General features: G+C 38.2%; 1 protein-coding gene across 15 annotated transcripts in view; it reads left to right on the top strand.

Moving 5' to 3' along the window:
• The window catches only part of dgkza (diacylglycerol kinase, zeta a), a 194,775-nt gene that overhangs the window by 147,650 nt on the left and 31,503 nt on the right, over positions 1-15,622 (top strand). For 11 of the 15 annotated variants that reach the window (XM_036583985.1, XM_036583983.1, XM_036583984.1 and 8 more), the window contains 4 exons: positions 829-869; positions 1,850-2,046; positions 5,339-5,359; positions 11,586-11,696. In XM_036583985.1, coding sequence (XP_036439878.1) covers positions 829-869; positions 1,850-2,046; positions 5,339-5,359; positions 11,586-11,696 — 370 coding nt within the window. Of the gene's footprint in view, positions 1-828; positions 870-1,849; positions 2,047-5,338; positions 5,360-5,683; positions 6,348-11,585; positions 11,697-15,622 lie in introns of those variants that run through there. The other 4 variants (XM_036583975.1, XM_036583987.1, XR_005008007.1 and 1 more) reach the window with 3 other exon arrangements.

Here is a 15,622-nt window from a genome sequence, read left to right as displayed (position 1 = left end):
ATTCGCTTCTGTAACAGTCGCCTTACATGTCCTGTTCCTGGTCACGTGAATGACCTCTTCACCTGAAGCCAAACAAAGTCCATCAGTGCCATTCTCACTAATGAGTGGACTGTTTTGCTCTGCAGTCTTTTCCAAACTGAAAAGAGGAAAGCATTCTGGGCACATCAACACTTTGAAAACATTGTTTTGTTTATAATATATTAGGAAATTACGAAATGTGTTTCCTTCATATCTAAATTACAAAAATTAAACTAACGCTCTCACTTGCTCTGGCCACATCTGCTAGGGTCGGTTCATTTTTCAGGCCGCACAGTTTTTAAAATGATGCCTCTTCTGATCCCAGATAAATCCTTTCAGAGTGTAACTGCTGTTCAGTGGGCACTCTAAGATGCAAGAACTTTAAGGACTATTACATTACAAACTAGAAGCTAATTTATTCCTGCATCATATATTTGCTTAGGACTAAGATGGGTATTTTTCTTTGATTTGAAATCAGCCCTTTGGGCTCACTGATGGGTCAGTCTGAGCTGTTCTCTGACTCTGTTGAAAATATTGTTTTAATTAAAATCTGTTGTTGTAAGGAAAGAAGGAAATGTTTTTGATCACCGTGTCCAATTTAGGAAAAATGAAGTGCTCCCACAGTCAGCCTAGCCACTCTTGTAAGAGACATTTTTCAGGCTTCATGGTTTTTAAATGATGCTTCTTCTAATAACTACTGTTTATCCATGTTTGGTCACTCTAGAAAAAAAAAAAACTTTTAAGTACTGTTGCATTACAAAACCATTACAAAACCTCTCATTTGTATCTGCTTGTGTTGTGTTTTTGTAGCGACAACAGCGGATCGATTTTACAGGATTGATCGTGCCCAGGTGAGTCTGACTAATGGCACCTGTGCACTTATTCTCACTAATGACTAAATGACCAGATACTCTGTTTTTTTAACAACATTCAGCTTAACAGTACACTGTATGTTTTCATCTCTTTGTGGAGGAAAAATAAAGTTACCTGCAATAATAGCAACACAAAAAGTAATTGTAGAAACATTTGACAATCTCCTTTTCTTTAACTTGAAAAAGTGAATTATTTCTTTTTGGCTACTTTGAGTGCTTTTCCACCTTCTGTGTTTGGTGCAGACCAATCAAATTTTCTTTAATTCGGTTCATTTTGACAGGTGTGAACAATCCACCCACATTCTGGAGTGCACTAAACAAATGAAACATGGACTGTCAAAAATTGTGGCATCAGTGACCTGATTGGTTAAATTCAAACTGATGCATAATTAAAATAATTAGTCGTGGTAGAATGATGTGATTGTGCATTTTGATTATTTTCCTAAAATAACATATTTAAATGCTGTATTTCTGCAGTGTATAAGATGGCTTCTGCACTAGCTGTGTTTTGTGATTTATTTTTTGGCTGGTGTCAGTACTGTTAAACAAAAGCACGGTGTAATATGTCTTTCATTAGTTGCAGCATTTGTGAGCATATACCAATGTGCATGTAAAAAAAAGTACATCCACTTTTGTACTAGATGTGCACTAATTATTATTATTTTTGTTATTTTCTGTTTTTATTGTTATTATTAGTATAATGTATGATAATGATAAGCATTTTTTCTATTACACTTAACGCACATACAGATTGTACAGATATGTCAGAGATGAAATTGATGAATAACAAAACTGAAATTAATTCATGCTCATTTTACAATCAACTTTGACCATATGCGACTTTGTTGGGAAAAAAAATCAAAGCAAATGGACTAGGTGTGAAAATAGCCTTAGTTGAAGGGTTGGACGCCCCCCCCAAGACTTTAATAAAACAGTTTGTGTATGTTTGTGTCTGTTAGGAGCATCTACACTATGTGACTGAGATCTCTCAGGACGAGCTGTTTATTCTGGACCCTGAGCTGGTAGTCACGGAAACCGTGAGCACATCACCAGGCATGCCTGACCTGGTAGACTCATCAGGAGAGAACTCTTCAGCCCAGCGCAAATTTGCCTTCCCATCCTCCTCCTCTTCTCCACCTTCCTCTCCAGCACCCAGGTCAGATATCACACATTAGCACATAGGCACAAACGACCTATTTTTGAAGGCTTTTAGGACGTATGCTGTTAATTATGGCTCTAATGATGTTTTGATTAATGAGCTGTAGTGCAGGCCCCTTTGGAGTGGAGGACACGTTTATAGTCACGTAATTACCACTAACATTACAGCCGTGAATATGGCACAGTTGGTGTGGATTAGATTTATACTGTACTGCCAGATATAGGGTGTTAGGGAACTATAAGTTATAATAAACTGTGGTTAATTACTGGCATAGCCTTGTTATTCAAACATTAAAGGTTTAGATGCAATATTAAAACTACAAATCTACAATATTTTAACACTGCAATAAAATCATTTTTTAGACATGATACATTTAGAAAGGCTGATTTTAATATGACTCCAGTAAGATATGACAGATATGGTGCAAATAATATAGTGGATACCAAAGATATGCAATGTGCAAAACAATCAGTCCCTGATGTACTAAGCCTTTTGTGCCAGTTTCAGGAGCAAATCGGAGGACGCATTCTGTTATGTATGAAACTGCCGCACAAGCTTGAACACTCGGTTCTTGTTTCATGTGCATGGAATGCAAATGCTCTTCTCTTCTTTATGCATACATCTAGGAGGAGAGTGTAGGAGGATTGTGCAAAAAGTGGGTGGAAATCTTAAACATTCATCTGATTACTTATTCCGCTCGATATATTAAAGTTTGAGCAACGGCTGTGAATTTTCCTCTGTCTTTAAAAACAAGGCCTAAATTTGCGTTGAGGTCTCCAAAGACGTGCTGTTGAGACATAGCAGTCAGATGAAGACACAGGCTTCAAACATGTGCTGAAATAATGTTTACCATCAGAATAACACTATTTAAACAGTTTTTGGGACCAGATGTACATATGTGAGAAGATGCTTTGCATTTTGGTGGGAAAAGACTACATTTATTAACTCTGCTATCTCTTGTAACTTTCATTTTCTCTTTTGCCTCCAGCTTTTTCACGGCTCCATTATTTGCTGCTTCTTATAAACCTTGAATCTCATGAGTGAGCAGTTATAGGACAGAGCTATGTGCAGTTTGCATGATAAGCTGCACCATTATAATAGAAACATTCTCAACACAAGAACATTAACACAACATAACAACGTCTGGCCATCACATCGCAAATGCACGGTCCTTCTGTACAAACTCAACATGTTCCTATGTTACTGTGGTGGTTAAAACACTTAGTACTCAAGGGTTGACAGAGGACACATCAGAACAGGATCTACTGCCATTCCAACAGTCATAACAGGTGAATGTGTGGACAGTTGAGGACTGTAAGCTGCTTTGTGTGGTCTGTCACGGTGAAGAGGTGATGATGCTCGTCTGCTATGACAGTTGACCGGAAGAAAGCACACTGGCAGTGCTAGACAGTTTGGTCAAGCTTGGCTCTTGTGTCCCTTGCTGTAGCACTCAGAATGCAGCTGATGTTTGCATTTGACCCATTTTAGAATGCAAGGACACTCAAAATCATGTTTGCATACTTGTGTAAACTATGTTTCTGGCCTTAGGGGGCATTCAGGTGATGCCTTATCAAACGCACTCGAGCATGCTTCTTTTCATTGTTGTCGATCAAGCAACACACATTGTGGCTGAACAGCTCTCCTCTAGTCGTCTCTAGCCTTATTAAATCTCACGTTTAAGCTAAAAAAACTTCATCTTTTATGCAGCGTTTCACAAAAAAGCACTTCACGTCATCACATTTGACCAATCAATATTGAGCATTCCTTCTCTTTAGTCACCAATGGAGGAAAAGCTAGTTTTGGCTAGTTTTTGAATACTGAGGGCTGTACTTACACTCAACACTGAGATTTTGTATTTTTGTATTATTGTATTTGTCCGTTTCTAAATGTTTATCACTCGTCTCCGTCTAGAGTTCTCTCAGATTGCTGTGTCGTTTTTACCTATTGGTCAGTCAAATGTGTTACCCCACCCCCCTAAAAACTTTAAAAGTTAAAAGGCATCTTGTTTCAAAAAGGTATTGTTACAAGGTCAAGTGTTACTGGTTTGTTGGAGGTGTTTTAGAGGAGGAGAACTGTGTGAGCAGGAAACTCATGCAAACGTGAAAGCTTGTTTGTGAAAACCTGCTGTTTTTTCAAAAGGAAGTGTTACTTTTAATCAAACTGCTGGTCACCCTCCTGGATGTTATCTGACAGCAGTCATTCGTGTCTCCTTAGTTTTGTTTAATATCGACTTGATTGACTAAAGCCCAGCCCCACAACACCTCCTATTGGCTACTATTGAGTATGTCAGAGGATGGTACATCAGAAATTTAACTCTGGTAAACTTTTTAACCATGAATGCTTGAAAAAAAAGAAAAGTTTTTGTCTATTAACACATTGTTCTTGTTGAAATCAAGACGTTCTTTTTTTTACGCATACCAAGGTGTCTATGCGTGCACACAGCCTAAATCGAATGTTTAATTATGGCACATTGTGGCTGCGTATTGCCATCTTGTTAAGACCCTCGGTGTCTAAGGTTGAGGCAGGTTGAAGAAACATTTTCACAGTTAATGTGAAAATAAGAATAGGTTATCCTTTAAATAACTCTGTTGTTTTTGAACCTGATCTTCGTGCACATGCACATTTGTTTCTCTTGTAAGTGAAAACGTGTTTTCGTGTTTGTTTGTTTTTTGTAATACAGGAAAATATTGTCTGCGGTAATCCACTACATGCACCAAAATAGAGATTTGGTCGAAAAACAATGTTTTGCTTTAATCTCTTGTACCAGTTGAAAACAGGCAGGCTCAATACAAAAAATTGAATATATATGCAGGGAACATGCACTTGCAGAGTGTGTGGACTGTTCAAAACCGCTGAAATCAAACCATACATGTATGAGGTGTGTGTTCGTGCGTGAGACAGAGAAGAGTGTAGAAAAATAGAATGTTCCCCGCAGCGTTGCGCTTGATCTGCACCTCTATTTATAGATGCCTGAAAAATCCATACAACTCCACGACTTGTGCTAATCTCCTCCCAAAGAGGGCTGCATGGGAGTGGGTGAGCATGTGTTTGTGGGTGTATGCGTGCTTGTTTTGGTTTGTGTGTGTTGGTTTTTGCTGGTTCATGTCAGTTTGTGTAGGATGGGAAAAGACAAACAGTGGTGTTTTAGTAACTTTTGTTAAAACTGTTCAAAAATAGCTAGTGAAATGGGATAGCTATACGAGAGCGAGAAAGAGACACTAACTCACTCTGGACATGGAGAGAACATGCTTTTTTCCCTCTTTCTCTTATCTGTTCATTTTTCTTTCAGACAGACAGACACAGACTGCTGGTATGTCTACCACTGTGTGTGTGTGTGTGTGTGTGTGTGTGTTTGAAGCTTTAGAGGCAGAGCAGCATTAACAGTAGGGTAGCTGTGCTTGGCCTGCTAAGGCTTGAAATGGAATACCTAATAAAAATCCCTCATAGAACTCTAGAGCATAGAGCATACACCCAGTCGGTGCCTCTGCATATGTGTGTGTGTATGCATGCATATTTGTGTACTTGGATTTACTCTCTTTGTGGGACCCAAATGTTGTCATAAAGGGCAACTTCCATTTTCAAATGGTGTGAAAAAAAAAATTAAAAATAAACATAAAAGGTTTTTTCCCAACAGTGACAATGTGCATTTGAGGGAGGAACGGACAACACATGGGAAGATCTCAGTAGGTGGAGATATTACACGTGTAGCTGATCGCATATTCAGCTGGATTTACAAAAGTTTGAGTAACTCGCAGCAGCAGCTTTTGCATCGATTTTCCTTCACCTTATAAAACCTGGTATAAATTTGCAGTGTCTCAAAAGACGTGTTGCTGAGTGACTTTCATTAACGATGGCAGCAGTTAGTGTGGTTAGATGGTGTCACAAGCCTTGAACGCATGCTGACTGAATGCTTACCATCAGAATAACACTATTTATACTCGGGACCAAATTTACGTCTTGACGAAAGTTACGGCGCAAATTATGCAGTGATGTGACTGCAATATGTGATGTGCATGCGATCCATGTTCATTTCCCTAATCATTTCACAAACTGTGTTTTCTTAAACTAAAATAACACCTTTGTAGAATGTTGGAATGGAACTTAGTTTACTTTGAGCAACTTGCAGCAGCTGTTGATTTTCACCGCCCTTTAAAACCAGGCCTAAATGTGTATTGAGTCTCAAAACCCATGTTGTTGAGAGACTTCGTATAACAATGGCAGCAGACATAGCAGTTAGATGAATGTCAGACACTTGCTAAACGAATGTTTACTAGAATAACACTGTTTAAACTCTTGGGGCCACATGTACATATGTGAAAAGACACAGGGCAACATATACCGTGGTACCTGTGTGTTTTGATGAGAAAGAACATAATTTATTAACACTGCTATGTCTTCATCACTGAACTTTCATTTTCTTTGGGCTTATTGCTCCATTATTTCACTGCCTCTCTTAAACCCTGCACCTTATGAGCAGTTAGTGTATGGGGCTATGTGCAGTTTTCATGACAAGCTGCAGTCTTAGTAAATCAAAAGTTAAATTCTGGCACATATGTGGGCACATATTGTGGCCGTATCAAAGCACATTTTCCACTGCGCTTGTGCTTTTCCATATATCTGGCCGTCAGCATCTTAATGCAGTTCTACAGTCAGTCACTAACCCTTGGTTTATGAAAACAAACTCACATCATCCACACAGAACTCAAATAAAATACATAAAATGGTCATAAACTTGTTAATGAATCTTAATATTTTATTTGCTACTCCATAATATTTAAGCTTCCTGTCTTTTAATGCTTTAACTCAGTTTGGTGCATAGTTCCAGCTGAATGCGTCATCTGGGGCTTCTGCGTGCAATATAAAGCTATGTTTGCAATACTTTTTCTTAGTAGACAAATGAGAAGTTTCCATAAAGTCAGCAATACAAGTGTATGTGAGTGTGTATGTATGTGTCAATGTGTGTGTGAGCGTTTCTCTCATTAAGCTGGTCTAAGATCAAAGTACACTGTGCTTTTCAAAGCTAGAACAGAATCTCTGCAGAGTCAGGGCCCTTGACATTGGCCTTGTGACATCGCCATGCAGTGTTAAAGTTAACTTCTCCATACACATGCACTCTAGCGACCAGTCATCAGACTTTATTGAGTAAATTTATTGAATATGACTTTTTTTTTTTGGAGAGGTGCATAGTCCTTCCACAGAAAGACCCTAACTGCTGAAAAACCGCAGACGCTGTGTCGGCTGTAAACCAGGACTTTCCGCCCGAGGCATTTCACAAGCTCAGTGTGTGCTGTACGTTACATCATCTCACAGCCATCCTCAATATCACGTAATTCTACCTGCACTGTTTCCTCTCTGCCCCTCCGCTGGTGTAAACGTTCCATGTTTTTTTAGATGAACAGAAAACATTGTAGACAAGCGGAAGAGTGCCAGGAATCCCTGGATGCTTAGATAAAATGGCCTGGAGACAAGTTCACCTGAAGCAGAGGCTAAACATACAGATAGGCTTACAGATAGGTGCTGCAGGGGACATGCAGTTTGAAACACATCCTGCATCGGTGTCTTTGTTTTTCTACATTTTTGGACAAAAATGTCCTGACTACTCAGTGATTGATTACTTCTCGAGTACTAATAAAGGAAAAGTGTAATTATTGCTAGGGTATTCTCTACCGGACCCAAACACATGCGCTGACAGGGAAGAATTCACAGTGCTTGGCTTTTCCCTTGAGTTGGTAGACAGCAAAAAATAAAACAAAAACACAATCAAGGTGTCTCTTTTTTCAGTTTTAAACTGTTCTTCTTTAGTGAGCTTTCTTTTCGTTTCTTCCAAGACAAACAGTTAACAAGAGAGAGAAAATATGTGAAAGTGTGCAAAATTTATGTGTCCCTGCTTCATAAATGTTTGTTATATGTGAAAAGCCCGAAACCTGGTGATTTGTTGGGACCCATCAGACTCGAGTGTGATGGCAGATCTCTAATCCAGCCCAAGAGAGCAAACTTGTGTCTCTTTGAGGCCAATCTGGGATACACTGATCATTCCCAATGTTCCCAACACCTTCCTCATTACATAAGTAAGGCCAGTAACTGTCACCCTGCTGCCTCTGGGGTTAGTTTCTCTACATGCACTGAAATAGGTGCACATTTTTCCTCATTGCTCCTTATTTAGTTAATCATATTATTTAGTTATTGTTTTGTTTACATAATTTAGATACTATTTAGTGTATTACATCCCACAGGAACACATGCAAAGTTTCTCATTCAGTAGAAAGCTTTGCTAATACTCACTGATCAGGATTGTTCATCTAGTAGTGTGGCAGTTCCAATAGCTCGGCTGTTGATGTGCCGCAAAGCTGTTGTACTTGGATGCGGATTATGTAATATATGCATTGCTGAATGCTAAACGTACTCTGTCTGAACTGCACTCCAAGCATTGACTGGCATTGCCGCAGCCGCATGCTGACCTGAACTGTTGTGTGTTATGTAACAGTCACAGATCGGAAAATCCGTTTTTACTTCCAGTCTTCGGTCGATTGATAGAATGTTCATGGATGTTTGTGATGAAATGGATGATCACATGGTCAGTGTTCATTTGTCAGTGTCTCTCTGTGGCATAGTACAGAAAGTTGATTCTGGTTGCTAGGTGCCTAAAGATCAAAACCGAATGTTTCTTTTATCCAACAAGCGTTGAGAACTGTTTGTGACTCTACAGTCTTGATCTTGTCTGCATCTAAAGCACACACTGTGAATTATTAAAGTAACATCAGATGCGGTTGTTATTGTGCAGCGTGCTGTGCTGTTGCCTCGGTGTCCATTCTCATTATGAAATATTTGTTCTTCGTGGATTTACTCTCGCAGTGTGTTTATGAGAGATTACAAGGCGATATGAGCAGATAGCCCTGAGTGAAAACAGTCTCTGAGCTGTTTGTCCCTCCATTTCTTCTTCCTAAATGGTCGTTTCATTAAAACAAATGTTGACTTTCTTTGTTTCTCTTGGCCAGGCATTCAACCATCTCTGAGAAACCCACAGAGCTTTTATCCACTGGCCCGACAGTTTTTTTTAAACAGTTTTATCTCTTATATTGCTTCATCTTTCTTGTCCTTTTTTCCTCTTTTTTTTCTCTCTTTTTAGGCACTGTTGTGTTTGTGTGTTGCTCATATCCTCATGTGCACATGGGCACACACACACACAAACACACACACACATATTCAGGTCTATTTTTTGGATCACTGCACTCTTGATCACTCTAGGGGATGAAATAACGATCCTGCACTGAGTCAATGTATTTCTTTTTAGCTCCACTCACACACTCAAACTTGCATATAACAAGACCAAATGAATAGAGGTGAGTTTAGCCTGTGGGCAGACGTCTGGGCTATTGAGAATGCTATGAGCTAGGTTTGGTGTTATGAAACTGTAAAACCCTCAGCTTAGTAAAGTACTCAACATTTAACCACTGGTGCCTTTATCTGAAAGTGTTTGATTTCCAAATAGTGTCACATGAAAAATTTGCTTCTGGCCAGATGTGCCTGGATTGGTTTTCAGTAAAGCTGCTTTACAGTGTTTACTGTTTGAAAGAAAAATTAATTGAATTCAAATGTGGCAGTTATTTACAGTGCTGTGCTCTCTTCATTTGCTTCCCAGTCAAAATGATCATTAAGTTATTCATTTTTCAGGAGATATTTTTGAGGAGTTTAGACATAATATAATCCACTTGCATAAGGAAAGGGAGAGTCAAGGGAGAATGAAGAAGTGCAAGAACAGTTTTCAAAACTGAAGTTCAAAAAATTAAACAGTATTGAAACTGAAATGAGATTCCTAACAACCATACAAGTGTAGCCCACCAAAATTGTCCCCATCAGATAAGCAGTACTTAAAGCTTTAATCTTTCAGAGATAATCAAGAAAAAATCAAGCTCCACTCCTGCTGAAAAAAATCCACAGATGGTTCTTTCTATCCTGTCACAGTGAGAAGACAACTCAGTGCTTTGGGTCTGAAAAGATGTGTAGCTGTCAAGAAGCTGTTACTAGGAAAAAAAAATCAAATAAAGATTTGGCGTCCTCAGAACAATGGCGTGCACCCCAGAGCCCCGACTTCATCAGCACTGAATGTGTTTGATCACTAGAAGCAGAAATTGGAACCAACATCTAAGACTGAACTTTTCAAGGTGTAGAAAAACATGTCTGCAAATTTTTTTTAAAACTGAAAGCAGGTCTCCCAGATGGGATGTAAGCTGCAGTAAAGGCAAATGTGGACACATTACATACTGAAAAATGTTGATATTATGTTTAGCTATTGAGACTTTGTACTTTTCTGTTAAATATATGTTTACAGAATAACTTGAAGTTCTTAGCCATTAATGTAAGTAAATACATGATTTTATTTCAAGAACATTTGGAACATTTCTGTTGGTCCGTTCATCATCACATTTGGATCCATCACATGGTGTATAAAAAGTGGAAATTTAAAAAGTTGAGACAGTTTTGATATGACAGTAATGTTATGTTAACTGCAAGTGAATGTGGATGTCACTAGTATGCAGTGTATGTGATTTGGTTTACTTGCATAAGATCAGACACATCACATTGAAGGGCTGTACAGGAGTTTCTCAGAGGTTTGAGTAGTTTGATTTGTACCAGAGATCAGAGCATTATAGAATGGAGCAGCTTCATGACAGATAAGTCAGATATGCGAAAGTAGAGAGATCAGACAGTGATCAAACAGCAGCATTGTAACTAGGCTAAGCTTCAGTTTCACAAGTCAGCTTTCATTTGTGTGACTAGCTCGTCAGAACAGAGTTTTGTTAAAGAAAGAAAAGAAAGAAAAAAATGCTTTTGAATCAGCAGGTTCTTTGCTAAGCATATGGAAAACATGTCAAAGGCAACTGCATGTGGTAATTAATTATATGTGACAGATGCAGTAGAGATTAGGTTGATAAAAGTTGGAGTATTCCTTTAACTTTGAATGGTTGGCTTATTTAACCTTTGAATGAAGGCCGAAATGTGCGTGTAGATCGAAGAACAGTTTCACGAATTCTTTCTTTCTGTGTGTTCCTCATATCCTTTTAAAAATATCCCACCAGAGCACATTTTATTCAAATCAGTGTGCCGCAGTTCAATGTGTGCTTCGCTGACTCTGTTCTAGTGTGTGTTCTGTGCATGAGCTTGTGTGTTGATGTGTGTGGAATGCATCAAAATATGGCACAGCAACTCTGAAAAATGAAAGCTGATGTATTTTACATGTGCCGCCGCTTTCATGAATGTCTCGGAGCTCGACAAGTGAAAGGAAAGATAGAAACGAGAAAGAATCCACAATCAGTCCGCTGTCAGAGACAGGTCATTAAATGGTATCAAATTCACAAGTCAGCTAAAGAGTGGAAACAAACCTCACCGTTTTGAGGACGTTTCTGCCAGGAAAGCGACGTTAAGCCTCACCAAGGCGCACAGAAATCAGGGCTGTGAAGTTTCATGGCAATAGAAATGCTTTTTGTGAGCATGTTTTATAGCAATAAGTAAAACGCTGTGGTTTTCTCCCTCTACAGGATTGCAGAATTGCAGGCTGGTCAGAGGAAGCGCGTGTCCAGCGACAGTTCACTGACTGATGCAATGACCCACTGTGACTCGCTCAGAAGTACCAAACCAGCACTTAGCAGGTTAGACATATACACGCTCTCTCACAGTCTAATACACTCTAATATCACAATATTAAAAATAAATAAATAAATAAATACAATATTTTTTTTTTAAGTAATAAACAAAGGTTATTTGTGCAATGCTGTAGAAGAACCTATTTTGGTTCCATAAAGAACCTTGTTTGAAAAAGAGATCTGAATATGAAAAATATTTTAAAGATTTAAAGAACCTTCACATAATTGCAGGATCATCAAGCAACATATTTTTTCTATTTAAAAAACAGTGCATTTTGTTTACGCTTTATGAGTGGACAAAATAAATGTCCTCAAAATTAATTTATTGAAGATAATACATTCTGAAGAAGCCTTCTGAATGTCCACTCATAAAGGAATAACAAATCTGAACATAAAACCACGTGAACATAGGGTGAACATGAAAATGAGGTGAATGCACTTTCCAGTTTTCCTTACTAACATCAAGGGGGAGCAACAGTGGCTGTTGGGTGTCTCTCCCTCTCAGACCATAACTTTCCTCTTTACTGTTGCTTTTGTTAGTTTTCAGGTTGTTGATTTGTCCACTGTTTTCTGTCAAGTGCTGGCCAGCAGTGTCTAACATTGCTAACATTCCTGAGGTTACTGATACTGTCCACATTAGCAGTGTTCCCTTGTAAATATTATTTCGGACTCTACATACTTTAGTGATAAACTAATTCACGGCATGATAGTAGCTGGAAAGAACTTTTTTGGGCGCGCCATCAGTGGAGTTTCTTGCTGTTTGAAACGTATTTGAACGGCTACGGCAGGAAGTCATTGGCTGAGGTCAAATATATATATATATATATATATATATATATATATATATATATATATATATATATATATATATATATATATATAGATATATATAGATATGACTGTCCTCTTCATTAAGTACACTTCCTCCACATGCTTTGTGCAGTCCACTCGTACCAGCACAACATACACTAACACGCCACCACCACGTCAGTGTCACTGCAAAGCAAAGCTGAAAATGATCCACCACCTAAATAATACCTGCTCTGTGGTGTTCCTGTGGGGGTCCTGAGCAATGAAAAACAGGATAAAAGCGGGCTAACAAATTATGCAGAGAAACAGATGCGCTACAGTCTGTAACTGTAGAAGTACAGTGTGCACCTATATGGTAAGTATATTTGATCAAATGGACAATGAGTGTAGATACAAGGTAGGTATACTTAATAAGCGGCTGGTTGATGTGTATTCATAAATATATAACACACTTCTATAACCTTCGAGTAGCTGAGACAGTTTGCACTGTAGTCCATTTAGTTTCTGAATAATAGGCCTTAGTATGTAATAAGCCTAGGATTTTAAGGGGTTAATGCAGTAAGTAGTGATTAACTGTATGTCAATGTGTATGTTCCATCCTTTTCAAATCTCTCCTTGTAGCAGCCCAGAATTAATTGTAGTTATTATCCAAAACCTGGTTCGACTGATCAATACTTCATTATGTTAAACCAAGGGTGCTGATCATGGAATTTAGTAAATCCATTGGATGGGTGGGAGTGTCCAGAAAATCAACAGGGCAGCCAAACAAGCTTTTGCATATATACACAGTATGAGACAGCAGAAGTACACACTTTTATATGATGCAAGGATATCTCAGGTTAGTGAATATAATTCTGATAGATAAGACAAGATAAACTTGTGTGTGTGCTGTGTTAGAAGCTAGCAGGTTTTTTCAGCCAGTGGTGGTGTGTGAAAAGCATGTAATTTCATTTACCATTTGTAAATTCATCTTCCATGCCTTCTGTGTATGCTGGCTGCTGTTATATAAAAATTCAGGCTGTTCCATAGTCTCTTTGCTTAGAGTCATGCATGATAAAACACAAAATTACTAACTGAGTTTTATACACCGAGCTGTTCATATGGAACTTCTAAGTGAAATGTCATTTTTCCAGGCTGTTTGTCTTAATAACAGCTTCATCTGCTTATTCCTTCATTTCTCAATAACTGTTGTCTTTAAGAGATACTGGAAGAATTCAATCTGGCCAAAGTCCATAAAAGTTATCGGCGCCCCGATAGTAACAGATAATTCATTTCCCCTGCTGGATGGGGTGGCAGGGAGGAAATTTCAGCCTCAAAATGGAATCAGCCATGAAATATAAAGATGTTAGGAGGGTCTTTGATATTGAGGTGGCGAGAGTGACAGGGAGAGTGATGAGGAAGGCGCTGCTTTAGACAATTCGCCATTCCTCGCTCTCTCTAAGTACAATACAGGGATTTAGAAAGATACACCCATGTCTTGTGGGACATTGAGGGGAAAATGGAAAACGTGAAAAAGTAACAGAATCTATGCTCAGCCCTGAAACAGCACATGCTTCTCTACTTGACACGTATATGCTTATCTAGAGGTTAGATTTTGTACTGCTATTGAGCTCAATTAGAAACCTTCTTCTGCCTTATATATCAGAATCCATACACACTTCTGACTTAGTGATCACATTACACCTAATCTCTGTAGCATATTGTTGATTACAACACATAGTATTTTCTCTGTACTTAGAAAGAAAAACCTTTTGACTCAAAACACGTTATTAAAAGAAGCCAACTGGCAGGTGCTTCAATGGCCACACATAACTTTTAGTATAAATTTTAAGATCATTTCATTATAAGATAATCAAGATAATTGTTGGCTATGTTCCTGCGAGATCACGCAAGTCATCAAACAGCATCTTCTGGTCCTACAAGAAACCCAGCTGAAGAGTGCAAGTCAGCTTTCAGTTACTTTGTCCCAAGCTCTGCAGTTATAAAAATGATCTTAAAATACACTTATTAAATATTACCTTTAAATATATTAGTGCCTTCTTTGAGTTAGATTTTGTCTTTTCAGTTACGTTTTACCATCTTTTATTTATTTTTTATTATCTTCCTTTGCATTTAGATTTTTTTTATTTGTTTGTAATTATCTGTATTTTGTGTTTTATCTCTCTCTAAAGCACATTGTAAACATGCTAAAAATATTTAAATGAATATTATTAGTAGTGGTAGTAGTAGTGTTATTAATAATAATAATAATAATAGTAGTAGTGTAGTATTATTAGTATAGCAGTAGTGGTAGCAGTAATAGCATTAGTGTTGTTATAGAAGAGATATGAAGGCTTTCCAAAACGCTTTAAAGGTAATTTGGTATACATGGATATACAGCATTTAAGATGAAACTTCTCATGTATTTCTTGTATTTTTCTTGTATCAGGCCCATTAGCTTGTTTTAGGTTGAAATAGGCCTGGTTAGTGTTGATTATGCAATTGATCAGATTTGTCCAGCTTGTTAGCCCCCACATCATAACTCATCCGCTACTGAGCCCTGCTAATCTGAATCAGTGCTGGTCTGGCATGTGTGCACTACCCACCAGTCACCTCTCCTCCAGCATTACCTTCACAGAATTTCTAGTAACGTAGTTGTGCCATTCTGTAGCCCACTGAAATCTATACAATCTATTAAGAAAAATCCATTAGCATTAATTGCTGTTGTAATAATATTAATACTATTGTAGTGATACAACCCCATTTCCAAAAAAGTTGGGATGCTGTGCAGGATGTAAATAAAAAGAGGATGCAATGATATGCAAATCTTATAAACCATATTTTTAATGCCAGCAACACGTTCCAAAAAAGTTCGGACAGGGGCATGTTTACCACTGTGTTTCATCACCTCTTCTTTTAACAACACTCTGTAAGTGTTTGGGAACTTAGTGTACCGACTGCTATAGTTTTGAAAGTGAAATGTTTTCCCGTTCTTGTTTGATATAGGATTTCAGATGCTCAACAGTTCGGGGGCTCATTTGTCATTTTTTTCATTTAATAATGCGCCAAATGTTTTCAGTGGGTGACAGGTGTGGACTGCAGGCAGGTCAGTTTAGCATCCGGACTCTTTTAATATGGGGCCA

The sequence above is a fragment of the Colossoma macropomum genome, unplaced genomic scaffold (genome assembly GCF_904425465.1).
Source record: "Colossoma macropomum unplaced genomic scaffold, Colossoma_macropomum, whole genome shotgun sequence".
Lineage (NCBI taxonomy): Eukaryota > Metazoa > Chordata > Actinopteri > Characiformes > Serrasalmidae > Colossoma > Colossoma macropomum.
This window is presented reverse-complemented; position numbering and strand designations above follow the sequence as displayed.